The sequence below is a fragment of the Leptosomus discolor genome, chromosome 27, assembly GCF_034619465.1.
Source record: "Leptosomus discolor isolate bLepDis1 chromosome 27, bLepDis1.hap2, whole genome shotgun sequence".
Lineage (NCBI taxonomy): Eukaryota > Metazoa > Chordata > Aves > Leptosomiformes > Leptosomidae > Leptosomus > Leptosomus discolor.
In genome coordinates this window covers 3,041,414-3,055,474 of record NC_141417.1, presented here as the reverse complement: position 1 = coordinate 3,055,474, position 14,061 = coordinate 3,041,414, and the positions used below count along the sequence as shown (strand labels likewise).

Below are 14,061 nucleotides of genomic sequence, written 5' to 3'. Positions count from 1 at the left end.
CCTGACCTTTAGTGTGAGAAGCTAATTAGTGCTGTGAGGACACCTCCTTATCACCTACCAGGTAATCTGCCCGAGCAATAGCTCTGCACCAGGCACTGACCTCCTCAGAGATGTGGGCTCCTCCTTCCCCACCGAAAGCCCAGCTCTGCTGACAGAGCCCGTGGCTGAGCGTCTCCTTTGAAATGCAGATTCTGGTTCTCCATCTCAGTCTCACAAAAGGCTTTTTACTGAGATGATCCGAAGCTTCAATGTGAAATCAGCTGTGGAATGATTGAAGGGCCATTATCATTCTGCCCCCAGGATGCCCCTGTGTTTTCATGCTGTTCAGGGACTGTTTAAGAAAACTCATTACCTTTCCTGAGCTGCTTCCTCCCCTCTCCATCACCACTCTGCCACTTCTTTGTTTCCTTTTGAATACATAAAACCCCAACGCACCAGAAATAGGGTTGTGCAATAGGAGATTCTTCCTCCTTAATCTGATTTCATTAATAAGGCCTTTGCCGCGGAAGGCAGCTGTTGTATTTTTGCTTTTTAACTGTGCTGCTGACAGTTGTCTGCATCTGGCGGCTTCAGTTCTGTTCGGGGTTGTGAAGTCTGTGTTTGTCCTTTCTGTGCACCTCCTGCCTCTCTGCTGGAGTGATCGCTGGAGGTGGCCATGGTCACTGTTGGGCATGGAGAATCTACCAGCTGTAGGCACATGGAGAAACTACCTCCTGTAGATGGTTTTCCCTCGCATTGCATTCAAATAACTGTTGGTAAGCAGGCGGTGGCAGGCGTCTCCTCCTCGCCAGCCAAGCCAGATGTCCGCTCCAGAGCAGGCTGAGGGCTGATGTCCTGTCTCTGCAGGACATCCCCACCAGGTGTGGTTGTATCCCTGGTTTTCCATTATCGAAAGCGAGTGTCAAAGCTAAAGTGCCGCAAACCTTTGCAGGCAGTAGTCAAAGCCAGCGTGCAGCGTGGGGGTGGTGTCCCCATTTGTCAGGTGAGGTGAGATGTGGTTCCTGCTAATGGCTCAGCAAGTATCAGGTTTGCCTCCAGGGAAGGGGCTGTGAGTTGTCACGTGCTCAGTCTGGTTGCTCCAAACCAGGAGGTGCCCTAAGGATCCTGCCTAGAGAAGCTGCCTCAGATTGCTTTGCATCATGCTGTAGTTCCCAATTTCATCCTTCCTTTCTCTTACTGTAGCTTCTCCTCGATGACAATCCACTCCTTTTATACATTGAAAACTGTGGGAGGAGTGTTTGTGGAGTTAACAGGGAATGTTATGGGTTGAATTTTCAGAAGAAATAGTCTGTCTGGATGCAGACTCCTCCGTGAGAAACAACTAGTACTAGTTTTGGTGAGAGTGCTCCTCACAGTTAGAGAGAGAAAAACTGGTGTTCAGCATCGCTAAGAGTGGGCGTTTCCAAGGAAGCAATCCGTGATCAGCGTAAGAGGGAACTTAAGTGACAACCAGTTCCTCGCTTAGCTTCTCCATCAGCTGTAATTCAGATCAAAAAGAGCTGAACTCCAAGTGCAGTTTGAGCATAAGAGAATATTCGTATGAGGAATCATGGGATAACTGGCAGATAAATTCATATTTGTGTTGTTTTCCCAGGTTTTCCTTGTACCCTGTCATGTCGCCTTACTAACAAGTCCTTGGTGCCCCTGACCTTCAACCTTCGCATTCCTGGGGATGGCTCGGGAGAGCCCAGTGTCAGCAGTTTTGTTCAGGTGGCGGACAACACTCGGTCATCCTGGAGAAAAGGAGCCCAAAGTCACGTCAAGCCGACGGAATTTACCATAACGCCCTGCAGAGGGACCCTCCGCTCCCAGGGACACCTGGATATCCAGGTAGGGGAAGAGTCCAACCCTACGTGCTTCAGCAGGTGGAGCTGAAGCTTCACGGATGTATGGGAGGGCTTTGGTGATGCTGGCTTGGAGCATAACAGAGTGAGATCCCTGCAGTAGCGTTGGGCTTTTGTTAGCTGGGTTACTGGGGGGCTTTTCTGAAGGAGAAACGTTCTGTTTCCAAAACCGTAAGCTGAAGACCATGTACCATGTGTTCAAGTACAGAAGCCATTCATGTGTTTGAGAGCTGCTTGGAGCGATTTCTTTGATTTAGAGTGGGCAGAGGAAGGATGAGGACAGAAGGTGGCTGTTAAAAAGAGAGATGTCACTGTATAAAGCAGTTTGCTTTTCTTCCCGATCTTATTTCTCCTCTCCTGTTATGCAGAATGAGTTGTGTTCACCGCGGCCATCTCCAACGGATACTACAAAAGCTCTGGCAGCCATGAGTGGCACATCTTCTGTGTTGTCACGCTGTTTGTGGTCTTTTGCTGGGCGCCATTTTGCCCTCTGCTTCCCGCTGTAAAGCTGAACTCATTCTGTTAAAGTCAACAGATTTCCCCTGGATTTTTGCTGTTGTAGTTGAGATTAAAAATTAGTCCCTTGATTTTAATACGGTGGTGGGTAGAGCATTAGTCTAATTGTGCTTTAATTTGCCCTACATGTGTCCTGCTAACTGCAAGGTGTATTTAACAAAGCAGATGTTGTCAGAAGCCTTTTGTTCCTCCCAGAGGCAGTGTTCTACCCGTGGGCCAGCAGCAGAATTAAGGCAAAATTGTCCCTTTCCTTACCATGGAACAAGAACCGGAGGGCACCACCCTTGGATAATGGCTTTTGGGAGTCATGAAGTGTTTGATGCTCTTCTCTTCCACCAGGTCACCCTGTGCTCCAACACGGTGAGGAGCTACGAGCTGGCACTGGTGGTGGACGTGGATGGTGTGGGCAAGGAGGTGTCGGCGCTGCTCCTCACAGCCAGGTATCAGCGCTTTCCTTGCAGCTCCTCGTCTCTCCTTGTGCACCCATCACCAGCACGTTGCCTCGCACCTGGTTTGTTGGCTCCAGCTCCAAATGAGAAGTGTTGCTCAATGAGCGAGTTCTGCCCAGCTGGCTACGAGGACAGCAGGGCTTTGAAAGCAGCCCGTGTGGAGAAGCACCCGTGCTCAGCGGACAGGCACGGCCCTGAGCCTTTTTTGAGAGGGAACAGTAATTATACTCATTATTGGCCTTGGTTTTGGTGCTTGAGGTGTAACAAATTTCCAGAGGGCCACCTCTCCTCCCTGCAAGTGGTGGGCTTGTGCTGGGCTGCGACCGAAATACAACATTTGTTTGGGACGCAGCGAGCAGCCTGCTGAAAGCTGGTGTCTGGTTCGGTTGGTGAAGACACATGCAAATGGGAAAGGGGCTTAGGGTAGGACTGGTGAGGGAAAAACAAAGGCAAGATCTTGTGAAGGGGAAAGCAGTCCTTGATGTGGAAGGTGAGTGAGCTCAGGTTTCTTTTGAGCATCAATGTTCTCAGACTTCAGCCAAAAGTTGTTCTTGCTGCAGCCAGACTCAGTCCTGTTGGGCTGCAGTGGGTGTCAGTTTAATGACAAGAGGGGTGCAGTTCCCTGGTGCTGTTCCCTCGTCCAGGCAGAGTCATCCAGTCAGCGCCTGGGCTGCAGTTTTGTAAAAGAAGAGCAAGTGGGCAGAGACAGCGCACGGACCCGTGGGGGTGAAGGGCCAAGGTAGCTGTAGGAGCTGGGAGAGAATGATCACCCGCTGCACGAGGCAGGTGGTGGCCTGTGCCCTCCATCTCTGGGGCAAATGGCTGAGTTTTCAGACAGGGCAACAGTGGTGTGGGAGAGGAGGGAGTCTTTTTACTGGAGTCTTGGTTCCTTGAGTCTTGGTGAGCCGTGGTCCTCGGTGGGAAGGCTCCTCCAGAGCTCGTGCCTTGCTGGGACCGTTGGGAGGGTCCTTGCAAGCTTCCTAGGGCAGAGGAGGGGCAGAGCTGGTTGGACAGCTCTGGGACAGGGCACCGTGCTCTGCCTGGGCCCTTGGCAGCCTCTGTGATGCTGAGTCTCAGGGTTTGCCTCTCCTTTACAAGAGGTTGTTGAGTAAAAACAAGTCAAAGGTGATTTATGGATATATCCATACAGGATATGACCCTATCACTGTAGGGGTATTAAAGGTCTATTTGACAGTGACAAATGTGTTAGGCTCCGTTTCACGCTGTCTGGGGAGTGAACATTCTACATTCTCTCAGTGTGTCCAATTCCCTTTCGGCCATCTCTTTGCCTAGATGCGTGGTGCCTCTGCTGCGAGCGCTCATCCCCGTCGTGACGTTTGAACAGTGCCTACTGAAATTCCCTTGCCAGCAGACGCTGACCCTTGTCAACGACAGCGATCTTCCAGGCTGCTACAGGGTTCTTCCTCAGGTTTGGCATCGCGTCCGCCTCCTGCCCTCAAATGTTATCGAGGGGTTTATTAAGGAAAAAAAAGTGATTTGGATAAGACCTTGCTAGTTGAAATTCAAACCTAAAGGTTTGCTGAGAACAGGAACCTACCTGAGTATAATCTTTAGGAAGCAGTTAAAGAGGAGCCTACCTGAATATAAACTTTAGGAAGCAGTTGATATTCTGGTCTTTGGGATGCTTTCATGCAGGAGAACTTAGAGGGTTGTGAAAAGCTGCTGCGAGGAGGCTGCCGGCACAGGAGTGGGTGTTTGTGGATGCAGCAGCTTTTGAACACCCTGAGGGTGCTAAGCCCATGCAAGTCTTGCATGTTGTGTTGTGCCTTTCTGCGTTTCTCCTAGGGATTTTTAAAAATGTGTGTGAGTTGCCAATACGGTAGATGTTAAGGAGTTTAAAGTTTCCTCAAAGGTCCCTCTGAAGTGGCATTTGCTTCTGTCCCTTGCAGAAACGCAAGGAGGACGCTGCTGTGCGGTACTACAGCCCTGTGCCGTGTGGGATCATCCAGCCTCACAGCTCGGTGGAGGTCCCGTTCACACTGGAAGCCCAGGTGATGGGGAAGCAGGACACCATCGCTCGTATCGCGGTGTTTGGGAGTGAAAGATCCCCACTGGTGAGTGCGAGGGGAGAAGTGTGCCTTTGTGCGACTCATCTTGGTGGGGCATGAAGTGTAGAGGGCTTCTTCCAGGGAAAACAAGAGCTTGATATGGCTGGTGTGGGCGAGAAGAGGAGGGATTCATGGCGTAAGCAACAGCTAATGCCTAGAGAAGAGGAAGGATGGTATCCTCTTCGGTGGTGATCTACGTGTCCGATACAGCATGTAATGATGGATATGGGAGATGCCATAAGAAGCCCAGTCTGAAACCCAGCACAGTCCCTGGGTCTCGTACTCTGCTGTGTCATTAGATGAACAGTGACTGCTGCTTCGTTGGGGCTTTTGTTCGGGAGCGCCCAGGGACCTCCCCGAATGCCGCTAAAGCAAGCGCTGTGTAAGAAACCATGCTGAGGGGATGTTTTGTGCAAGGCTGGATTTGAGCTTTCCTGAAGGTAACAGTGTGGAAGAGGTGTGAAGACGGCAGCGTGGGGAACAGGGTTTCTTTATCCTCTGGTAGCGGGAGCTTGTGACTTTCAGATGGGATCACTCCGGCTTCCACACTTGCTCCAGGCTTTCTGTTTCAGTCTTACAACACTGAAAACTCCAAACAGATGTAGTTATCCCCAGCCTAGGAGTACCCTTAGAGCTGTCTAGTCTTTTTAAACTTTTGCTGTTGTTTTTTTTTATCTTTCCTACCTGCATCTTGGAGCAGAAAATCCATCTAGTGAGCATTGGAGAAGGACCGGTTGTCTACGTGCAGCCGAGTAAGATAAATTTCGGCAATATCCAAGTTCTACAAGATGCTTCTCGAGCTCTCTGCCTCTCCAATCAGACTGTCATCCCTGCGTCCTTCCGGGCAGAGATGGTAAGTAGCTGTGGGGCTATTTTCCAATGAAAAGGACTGTGACTTGATTTTTACATGCAACGTTTCCATATTGCTGTCTGAGAGAGAAGGCAAGCTATTCCGTCGCAATGCGGCACGAGGAGCCTGGCTCTGGGGGCAGCTTTAGCTGGGGCACCCCTCAGTTAAGTAGAGTTTGCATAGATTTTTGAGCAGAAATGAGTCTGGATCATTTTTACAAGTTCTGCCTTTATTTTGTGGAAGGTATTTAGCTGTGAGAGTCGTGGGGTTTGGAGCTCTGAGCTCAAGAGCACCCTGTGCCCTTTTGCTCCTGAAAGAGCACGGATTTCCCTACGGTTTGCCTCTTGCATCTGCATTCACTTTGTGTCAAACTGCTGTTAATGGTAGAAACGAGGGTGTGAGGTCTGTCCTCAAACTGCTCCTGGCGAGGCGAGTTTCACACCTACTGGGGGTCAAACCAGCTGGGTTGTTGCAGAAAAATACACTTTCAAGGTTGTGTACTTTCAGCCTGCGGACTCCGTCATGTGGCAGAGCCTCTCTGGAGACCGGCTGCAGAAAAAGGCTGTTTAATTCCTGGAGGCTGCCTCGTGTGCCAAGCTGCCTAGCAGAAAGAGATTGGGTTGCTCCCCTGGCAGGGAGAGCAAGGCTGCTGCCACCAGGAAGGGCTCGTGTGCTGAGGCTGGGTGGGATGTGCTCCCTGCTGTGAGGGGCTCGGAAGAGGTTTGTTCTCCATGCTAGGTGGGTTGGACTTGTGGAGCTGGTAAACCCAGCCCTGGCACGGCAGGCTTGGCTGTGTCTGTGGATAAAGCACCAGGCAGTGTGTGAGAGTCCAGGCTCAGCCTCCTGGGCCAAGGAGGAAGGGGCTGAATTTCCCTCTTGCTGCTTTTCCAGCTGTTTGGGGGATAAATGTAACCTCCAAGTGGGGGATTCCCAGGGCAGCTTTCTTTGACTCCACACTGAAAATGCACTTTCCATCTCTGCAGAGAGCAGGCCACCTCGGATGGGTGGTGCTGGTGTATAAATGCTGAGTTTTGCATGCTTGTACCAGGCACTGACAGGCAGAGCTGTTGAGGTACTGCTGTCCCGGGGTGATGCCTTCCCTCCCTCCCCTGGGCAGCTTGCAGTGGACCCGGGGGGGGCTGGCAGGGGTAGATGTGCCTCTCCATTGCCTCAGGGCCCTATTGTATGGGACTGAGCAATAAATCCTATCCTGCTTCACTGCAATCCCTGCCAATATTGTGCCTAATCAACAAGCAGAACAATAATATGAGTGGTTCGGGGATGGTTTCTTTCCCTGCAGTGAGATGGGCTCTGCTGCTCCATAGTCCCCGCTGCTGACTCCCCAGGGTTGAGTTACCCCCTGGTGAGCATCTCAGCTTCTCAGGACAGCTGCTGCTATCATGGAGATGTTCAAGCAGGCAGGTCCAGAGAACCTGCTCGATGAGTTGTTTCAACGAGGGCCCTTCAGACTCCTCAGCACGGTGATGCTGAGCCTGCCGGGCAGGAGCAGCACTGTGGAGGTGAGGTGTGCTCCAGCTGCTCCCCTGCCCTCAGCAGCTGCCTGCTTTGGTGCTGTTTTGGTGCCTCAGTTGAAGTTTTGCCCTTTTGCTGCTGCCTTAGGCTGCCTGGCAGTTTCTTGATGGACAGAAGAGAGGACTGGATAATTTTAGAACTCAAATTTGAGATGCAGTGGGGTGTCAGGGTGACTTGCACACGTACATCCGAGAGCAGAACTGGCTCCGGCTGCCCCTTAGCCTAGCTGGTGGGTGGCTTGGGCATCCTTCGTTCACTTGTGCCCTGAACCCAAGTCTTGTGCTCTCTAAGATGCCAAAGCCTCTGCTTTGATTTCCTGCTTGGAGATCACTGCAGGACGGTGAGCTGGGATTTCCCCAGCTCCCGTTTGATGGCTCATCTCAAAACCGTGGCTGTTTGCAGTCAGGCTTAGAGATCACGGTCCCTGCTGGAAAGAAAGAGCTGTTGACTGAAATTTTCACAGTGCTGTTGGATCAGCAATGTTACAGCACACTGACTGGCAGCTCGACAAACTGAGGGAGATTAAATGAAGGGGCAGCAACAGGGCAAGTGAAAGGCTGGTGTCTTGTCCAAAGGCAAATGCTGGAATGCAGATGGCCACGCTGCCACCTTGGTGGTATCCTTAACCGTCATGTGCAAATTGCTGGGAGAAATTTATGGGAGAAAAGAGCATTATCCGAGCAAGCAGAGATGGTTTTGGTGGGTACCTTCAGTTTGGGATAGCAACATGGGATTACCTGGAGTACCCCTCGTGCACAGGCTTTCCCATCCCCCTGTCCTCTCTGTTGGACGAGTTGCAGGGAGCAGCACTGAGCATCTCTGCCACCAGAAGGAAATAAGTAAGGAACCTCCAAAGCTGTGTGCTGAGATGGGGCTTTTTGGGTTTGAAGAGGAGTTTGAAGGACTTGATACCTGAGGCCTCTGTTGGCTTATCCCTGCTTGCCAGGGTGTCTGCGGGTCTGCGACCCTTGGGACCAGTGTGTCATCCCATGTCATCCTCTGAATCCTGTGTCTGATGTGCTTGTCCTTGTCAGGTTGCTTTCCCAGCTGCCAGGCAGCCCCTTTAGAGAATCGTCTGGATCCAGCAAGGGGAGGATTTGGTTTTTTCTTGGGTAGAAAAGTCTGGAGGAGTAGGTCAACATGCAGGAGCTGCTCATGCCCTTTCAAAATTGCTGTATTTCAGTAAGGGAAGAAATTGTTATTCTGCTTGTCTAGGGCAACTAAACTTGTCGTATTGTGCTGCACCCGCTGGCCAGCTGAACTGAAGAAGGGCAGAAGTCTTCAAGGCAATTAGGCTCCTGCAAGCAAGAGTGACTCCACTAAGTGCTTTTCCCAGAGGAAAAGCAGGAGGAGTTTGATTATTAACCGTTGTGCTTGGCCGCAGCCGGCCAAGCTGTGTCCTGGCTGGAGAACCCCGATGTGCAGAGTGGTGGCACTGGTCTCCCCAGCCCAACGGGGAGAACAGATGGGATCTGGAGGGGTGAGCTATGGGCAGGGGACACAAACGGAGACAAGCCTCGTCACCTCACTCGGCAGTCTATTAGCTGAACCGAGCGTGACAAATTAGGCTCCGCTGTCAGTGGCAGCGAGTGCCACGCTTCAATTTTTGTCTTTTCTGCTGGCTTTAGAGGCCATGTCTCTTGATTTCAGTAGAACATCCCCTTGCTGGTGCTCTGGGGCAGAGGCTAAACCAAAGTGGTGCCTGTGCTTTTGCCAGGGAGATGCTGGTGCTGAGGTGCCAGGAGGAGGCTGGTTGTTGGTGGGAGCATCTAGCCAGCCTCAGGCTCTGATCTCCACCTCCTCTTGGGGCTTGGGGTACTTTTGGGCTGTCTTCTGTCACTGGCAGCCTGTGTGGTAAAGAGTAGCTTTGAAAGGAAGAACGCGAGGTCCCCCACCTTGGGCCTGCTGGGACAGACAGCTGGGACAAGGCTCTGTGCACAGCTGAGGTAGGAGGGGGCTTTATTTCCCCTTCGTGTGCAACCTCTGCGAGGAGCGACGGGTCAGCCTGACGAGGTGCGAATGCTGTCTTGCTAGAGCTGGGCCTTGGTAAAGCACAGCTGCATTTTTGATATTGAGTTCTGCTTCCTCGTTCACTTGCGCAAGGCCAGAATGACGGGATCCCTTTAACGAACGGGGCTGCAGTAGCTTCCGGAGATCTGAGTGCGGTGGCTCCTCAGTCGTCCCTCAGGGCAGCCATCCAGCCATCTCTCAGATGCACGCTGGTTATAACCAAATGTTGGCAGCTCTTCTTCACACTGGAAATCTGGCCTGGGAGAAGCTAATGATCTCAGCATTGAACTTCTTGTTTGAGTGATTGATCCCAACGCTTGCCTAGAACTCAGGGACTCTGATGTCCAGTAGTGCAAGCCCCTACAGGGGCAAAAATAGCCACCGTCTTTGTCTACCCAGTGCCTACAGCTATTGCATCATTTTCCGGAGCATTCAAGGATAAGCAAGTAGCAGGGATGTTATCAGAAGTTAGAGCGTGGTCTTCAAAGTGGAGGAATTTTTTTAGTGTGACCCTGAGAGACTTCTTGTCTCTGGGACACAGCCTGGATGGGTGTAGGCAGAAGCTGACCTAGAAATCCAAGTGAATCTAGCCCGGCAGAGCCTTTTGGTCCTGGCAGCTCTCCTGTTCAGTGATGCCCTGTGCTGCCCCTTGGACCCACACCAAATGCTACCTGAAAGAATGAGGACACGATGCAAATGGTGCTCCTCCGGAGCGGGCTGTTGGCCTGGCAGGGCCTGCTGGGTCTGCGCTGGGCCACTCTGGGAGGTTCAGAGTCTGGCTCCATCGAGACAGCCTGTCATTATTCCTCAGTAATAGCTTCTTGGGTACAATTTACTGCCCAGCTTGTGGCCAAGCTTTGATAAATGAGCTTTGTCAGAGAGCAGACTTGCAGCTTCACCTCTGGAGCAGAGCTGCCAGGTCTCCTTTTCAAGCGAGCTACCCTGTGCCAGCCTGAATCAGAGGAAGAGTTGTACATTGATGTCAGTGAGAACCTCCCGCCCAGCGGCTCGGTAGGAACGTGTTGGCTGGGTGGCCCTGGGCCGATGGCAGCGCAGTGGCTGCCTCCGAGGCCTGGCGATCAGCTACGGGCAGGATGCAGCGACAGCAGAAGAGGGTTGGTGGGATCCTGTGTGGTCAGTGAGTGTTCACCCTGTGCCAACCACCTTACTCCCTCCCATTCTTACCTAAGACTTTCTTTTGCAGCTCTAGAGGAGAAATTAAACGGAGCTGAGTTTATTAGTTTTGCCAGCGCCTGAATCCTTTTGATGCCTTTGGCGTGCTCCATCCTGGGATGCAGGCGTGCAAACCTGACCTGCTCTCCGTGCTGGGCACAGCCAGCCTAAGGAGATGCCGTAGCTCAGGCACCTACACACACTGTGGGGACCCTGAGTGCTCACCAGGTTGTTGCTTCCCTGGCCTCCAGCTCGTCTTGCCCTTGTTAGCAGAGGTCGTTCTGAGGGGGTTATTTAAAATGCTTCCCGTGACATTGGAGTGCTGCTTGGTTTTCTGACGCTTCTCTCCCCCGGGCTGGCTGGTGGCCTGTTAAAGCTCAGTGCTGCCAGCCTGACAGATGGAAACTCGAGCGGACTTCACCTGGATCTAGCCTTGCTTGGCTTGTGTCAGGCCTCCAAGCACAGTGTTGGTTTCTATTTAAAAAAGAAAAAAAAAGGAAAACCCCATTCTGTTACAATACTGCAGAGGTGTGGGTGAGTAGTGCCTGTCGTCCCAAACCCAGCACTCAACTGTGGGGTGCAGGTACCACCAACACAGTGATGGACACTTGGAAGGCGTACATCTACACCCCAGTGCATTCCATGCTGGACAGGGAGCATTGCATGCAGCTTCTCTTCTGCGAGCAAGCTTGCTCCCTGTGACTGTGGTTTTAGATGGGCTGGGGGTCCAGCACCCTTATTGCCCCATTTGTAGAGGGAGGTGCAAGAGAAACAAGAGGAGGAGAGTGTTTGGGAAGCTGGGGTCATGTCCACAGAACATGTCTTGCAGTTTTCTTTGTGCTTACGGCTTTACTGCCCTGCTGTAACCACTTAGAGCTGAATTTTCCAAATGTGGCCGCTGTTGTCGGGAAGCCAGGAGAGAGAAAGCAGCTTCTCTTGGCACACACTCCAAAAGAGAGGCTGGAGGGGGAATAACTTTCTTGGAGGATGAGCATCCCTTGGCTTGGGCAAAACTGGGTCAGTGAAGTGAGTCTGTTAAAGGAGGGTAAAGTAGAGGTTGTATAAGCTCCTGCATAGCTGCTGTTTCCAGACACTGTAGCTTAGATTTAGGGAAATTAAGCCTTTGTGGTTTTTACCCTCGAATCTTTAGTCTTTCCTTTTCCTGCCCTCCCCCAGGCTCCCTGGTTTCCATCCTAAGTTAGTGTTTGCCCTGTCTTACAGTCTGGCAAATGCTCGTGCTGGAGGATTGAGCCCAGTAAAGGAGTGATCCCCCCCGAGGCCGAGGTGTCTGTGGCTGTCATAGCAAACTTGGACGACACTGAGAAGTTCGAGGATGAGGTGAGCGTGTACATCGAGAACAGCTGTACCTACGTCATCCCTGTCCGGGCTGTTGGCATCGGCACCACGATCGTCACCGACGAACGATTTGCTCCGGAGCTCAACTTGGGACCTCACTTCAGGTAGGGTATCTCTCAGCATCCACTTCTCCCGTGGGCTCAGCAAGGAGGAGTTTGGCTGTGGTCCTTCAGGCTGGTTCTTTAGTGCTCAAGGTCCTGGCACTGTTTCACTGAAGCCCCGGGGATTCCTTTAGAGACATTTTATGGCCACTTGAAAGTTCTTAGATACCCTCAAAAGCCATCCAAATGGAAAGCAGTTGCTCAATTGTGACTGCATTGTCTCCAGTTAGAAACCATTTATTTTCTCACTCTACCAAACAAAGATTTGGAGGAAAACAGCAGGTCCCAGAAGCCTCCGGCTGGAAAACGCTACATTACAAGTATAAACCTCTTTCCCTTTGCAATAGCATTGCTTGCTTTTCCATTCGCTATGGAGTGTCGTCTCGCCACAACAGCAAACCTTGGCGGTAGCTTGTTAGCAACCCCTCAGCTAAATGAATGGTGCTGTTTTGTTTCCCTTCTGCCCAGCAGTCCTGGAGGAGCAGCAGAATTTCTTTGCCCTGCATTATGCTTCAGTTCACTCCTCTTTTCCAGCCCCCCTGCCAGGCTGCTCTTTATCAGACGTAGTCGCTCTTCCCTCGTTTCTCCTGCAGCTTTCCTGGCTGTCTGCTCCGCAGCAGCAGCCCGAGGCACGGGCAGGCGAGGCGGCTGCAGGAGCAGCTCTGAAAGGGAGAGGGGGAGAAGCCCGCTGAGGTTGGGTGGGATAAATTGGGAGTGTTAATTGAAAGAGCTTAGCTCGAAGGAGGGGATTCCCTGCTCTTAATGCCTGTGTCTGAAGGTGGGCACGTTCTTATAAAGGAGAGAACAATAAGGCTTTTCAAAGTGCTGTTTGCCTTGTGTTGGAGACCTGTTGGGATGAGAAGAATGGTCTTCTCAGTGTCTGTTCCTTTCCCTGGCTGCAAAGAGGGTCCACAGTGCTCAGATACTGAAATTTTGGGCTAGAAAGGAGAGGTTAATCCTACCTTAAGCATTTAGGATAGATTTGGGGCGGGGGGGATAAATGTGCACCCACAAGCCATCCACGTAAGCAGGGACGTTGCAGGGAGGGTGGTGCTTGTGCTCTGCGCAGCCACGAATTGGCTACACAACAGAAGGGACAATGTCAATGGGATCCATGTCGTTGTCTTCTGCCACCCTTCATGTCTTTGCCTGCATACTCGGTTTGGAGTTGTTGCCATCGCTGTTGGCTGTGGAGCTGCCACTGGGTGAGCTGAGATGGGACCCAGGTAACACCTCGGACGAGTTGGCCTTTCCCAGAGCCACAAATTCTGCATCTACCCAAAGCTTCTCCAAGCTTTTAGCTGTTGCTGTCCGCAACATAAACCATTTCATACTGAGCTGGTGCACATCATTTCCACCAGTCTGTTTCAAGGACAAGTTTGTTCTGTGCTGTCACTTCTGTGTTTGTATTTAGCTGCTTGTGGCAGACATGCGTTTTGTCAGCCGCATATTCCGTACCTTTCAAAAAAAACCAGTCACTGTTCCAGGAACATTTCCTGGCCATGCTCAGATCTATAGAGGGTAAAAGAATTGCTCCAGACTAGCCTGCAGTTAGTGTTTCTCTACCTGAAGGAATCAATTTCCACTGAATATCCATTTTGGCTTATATCGGCTCCAGTTATTCATCCCTTGTTGTCACTCCGTTCCCCCTCAGCAGCTAGATCCGGTCCTGCTGCTGTGTTCGTGTTGGGGAAGCTTCTGTTGATCGCGTGTTCTCACAGTGCGTTTGTCTTCCTAAAACACAAAACCAGCTGCACCGTTCAGGCAAAGGGTGCTGTGTTGGGGGCGATGAGAACTGAGTGCTCCCTAAGGGGTGGGGGGATGAGGGGGCTAACATGGGTGCCAGGGCAGGGGCCTCACCAGCGAGGCCAGTGGTGCCCAGATCACCAGATGAGTCCATACACCCTGCAGCTTCCCAATAGCGTCTTCAGAGGAAGCCACCTGAGGCAGCAGCTCCCCAGGGGAAGGTGAGATGGCAGTGAAGCTGTTGCTCCATCCCCTTGCAGCCAGGACAAGGGCAGCTGAGCGTCCGATGCAGTGAGACCTGCAGGAAGCACCTTGGAGAAATGCTCTGATAATTGAGCAGCAAAGGCTGCTGATGCTCTGTCCACAGCAACTGAGGTGGTGATCTTGAGGAAGCTTTTTCTTGCTGTATGCAGA

At 51.8% G+C, this 14,061-nt stretch overlaps 1 protein-coding gene across 1 annotated transcript in view; it reads left to right on the top strand.

Annotated features, from left to right (window-relative positions):
- Window positions 1-14,061, top strand: part of LOC147413513 (axonemal central pair apparatus protein HYDIN-like) — a 69,187-nt gene that overhangs the window by 41,942 nt on the left and 13,184 nt on the right. The window contains exons 13-18 of the mRNA XM_086478739.1: window positions 1,595-1,830; window positions 2,700-2,800; window positions 4,103-4,238; window positions 4,720-4,884; window positions 5,579-5,731; window positions 11,666-11,904. Of these exons, the coding sequence (XP_086334865.1) occupies window positions 1,595-1,830; window positions 2,700-2,800; window positions 4,103-4,238; window positions 4,720-4,884; window positions 5,579-5,731; window positions 11,666-11,904 (1,030 nt within the window). The remainder of the gene's footprint in view (window positions 1-1,594; window positions 1,831-2,699; window positions 2,801-4,102; window positions 4,239-4,719; window positions 4,885-5,578; window positions 5,732-11,665; window positions 11,905-14,061) is intronic.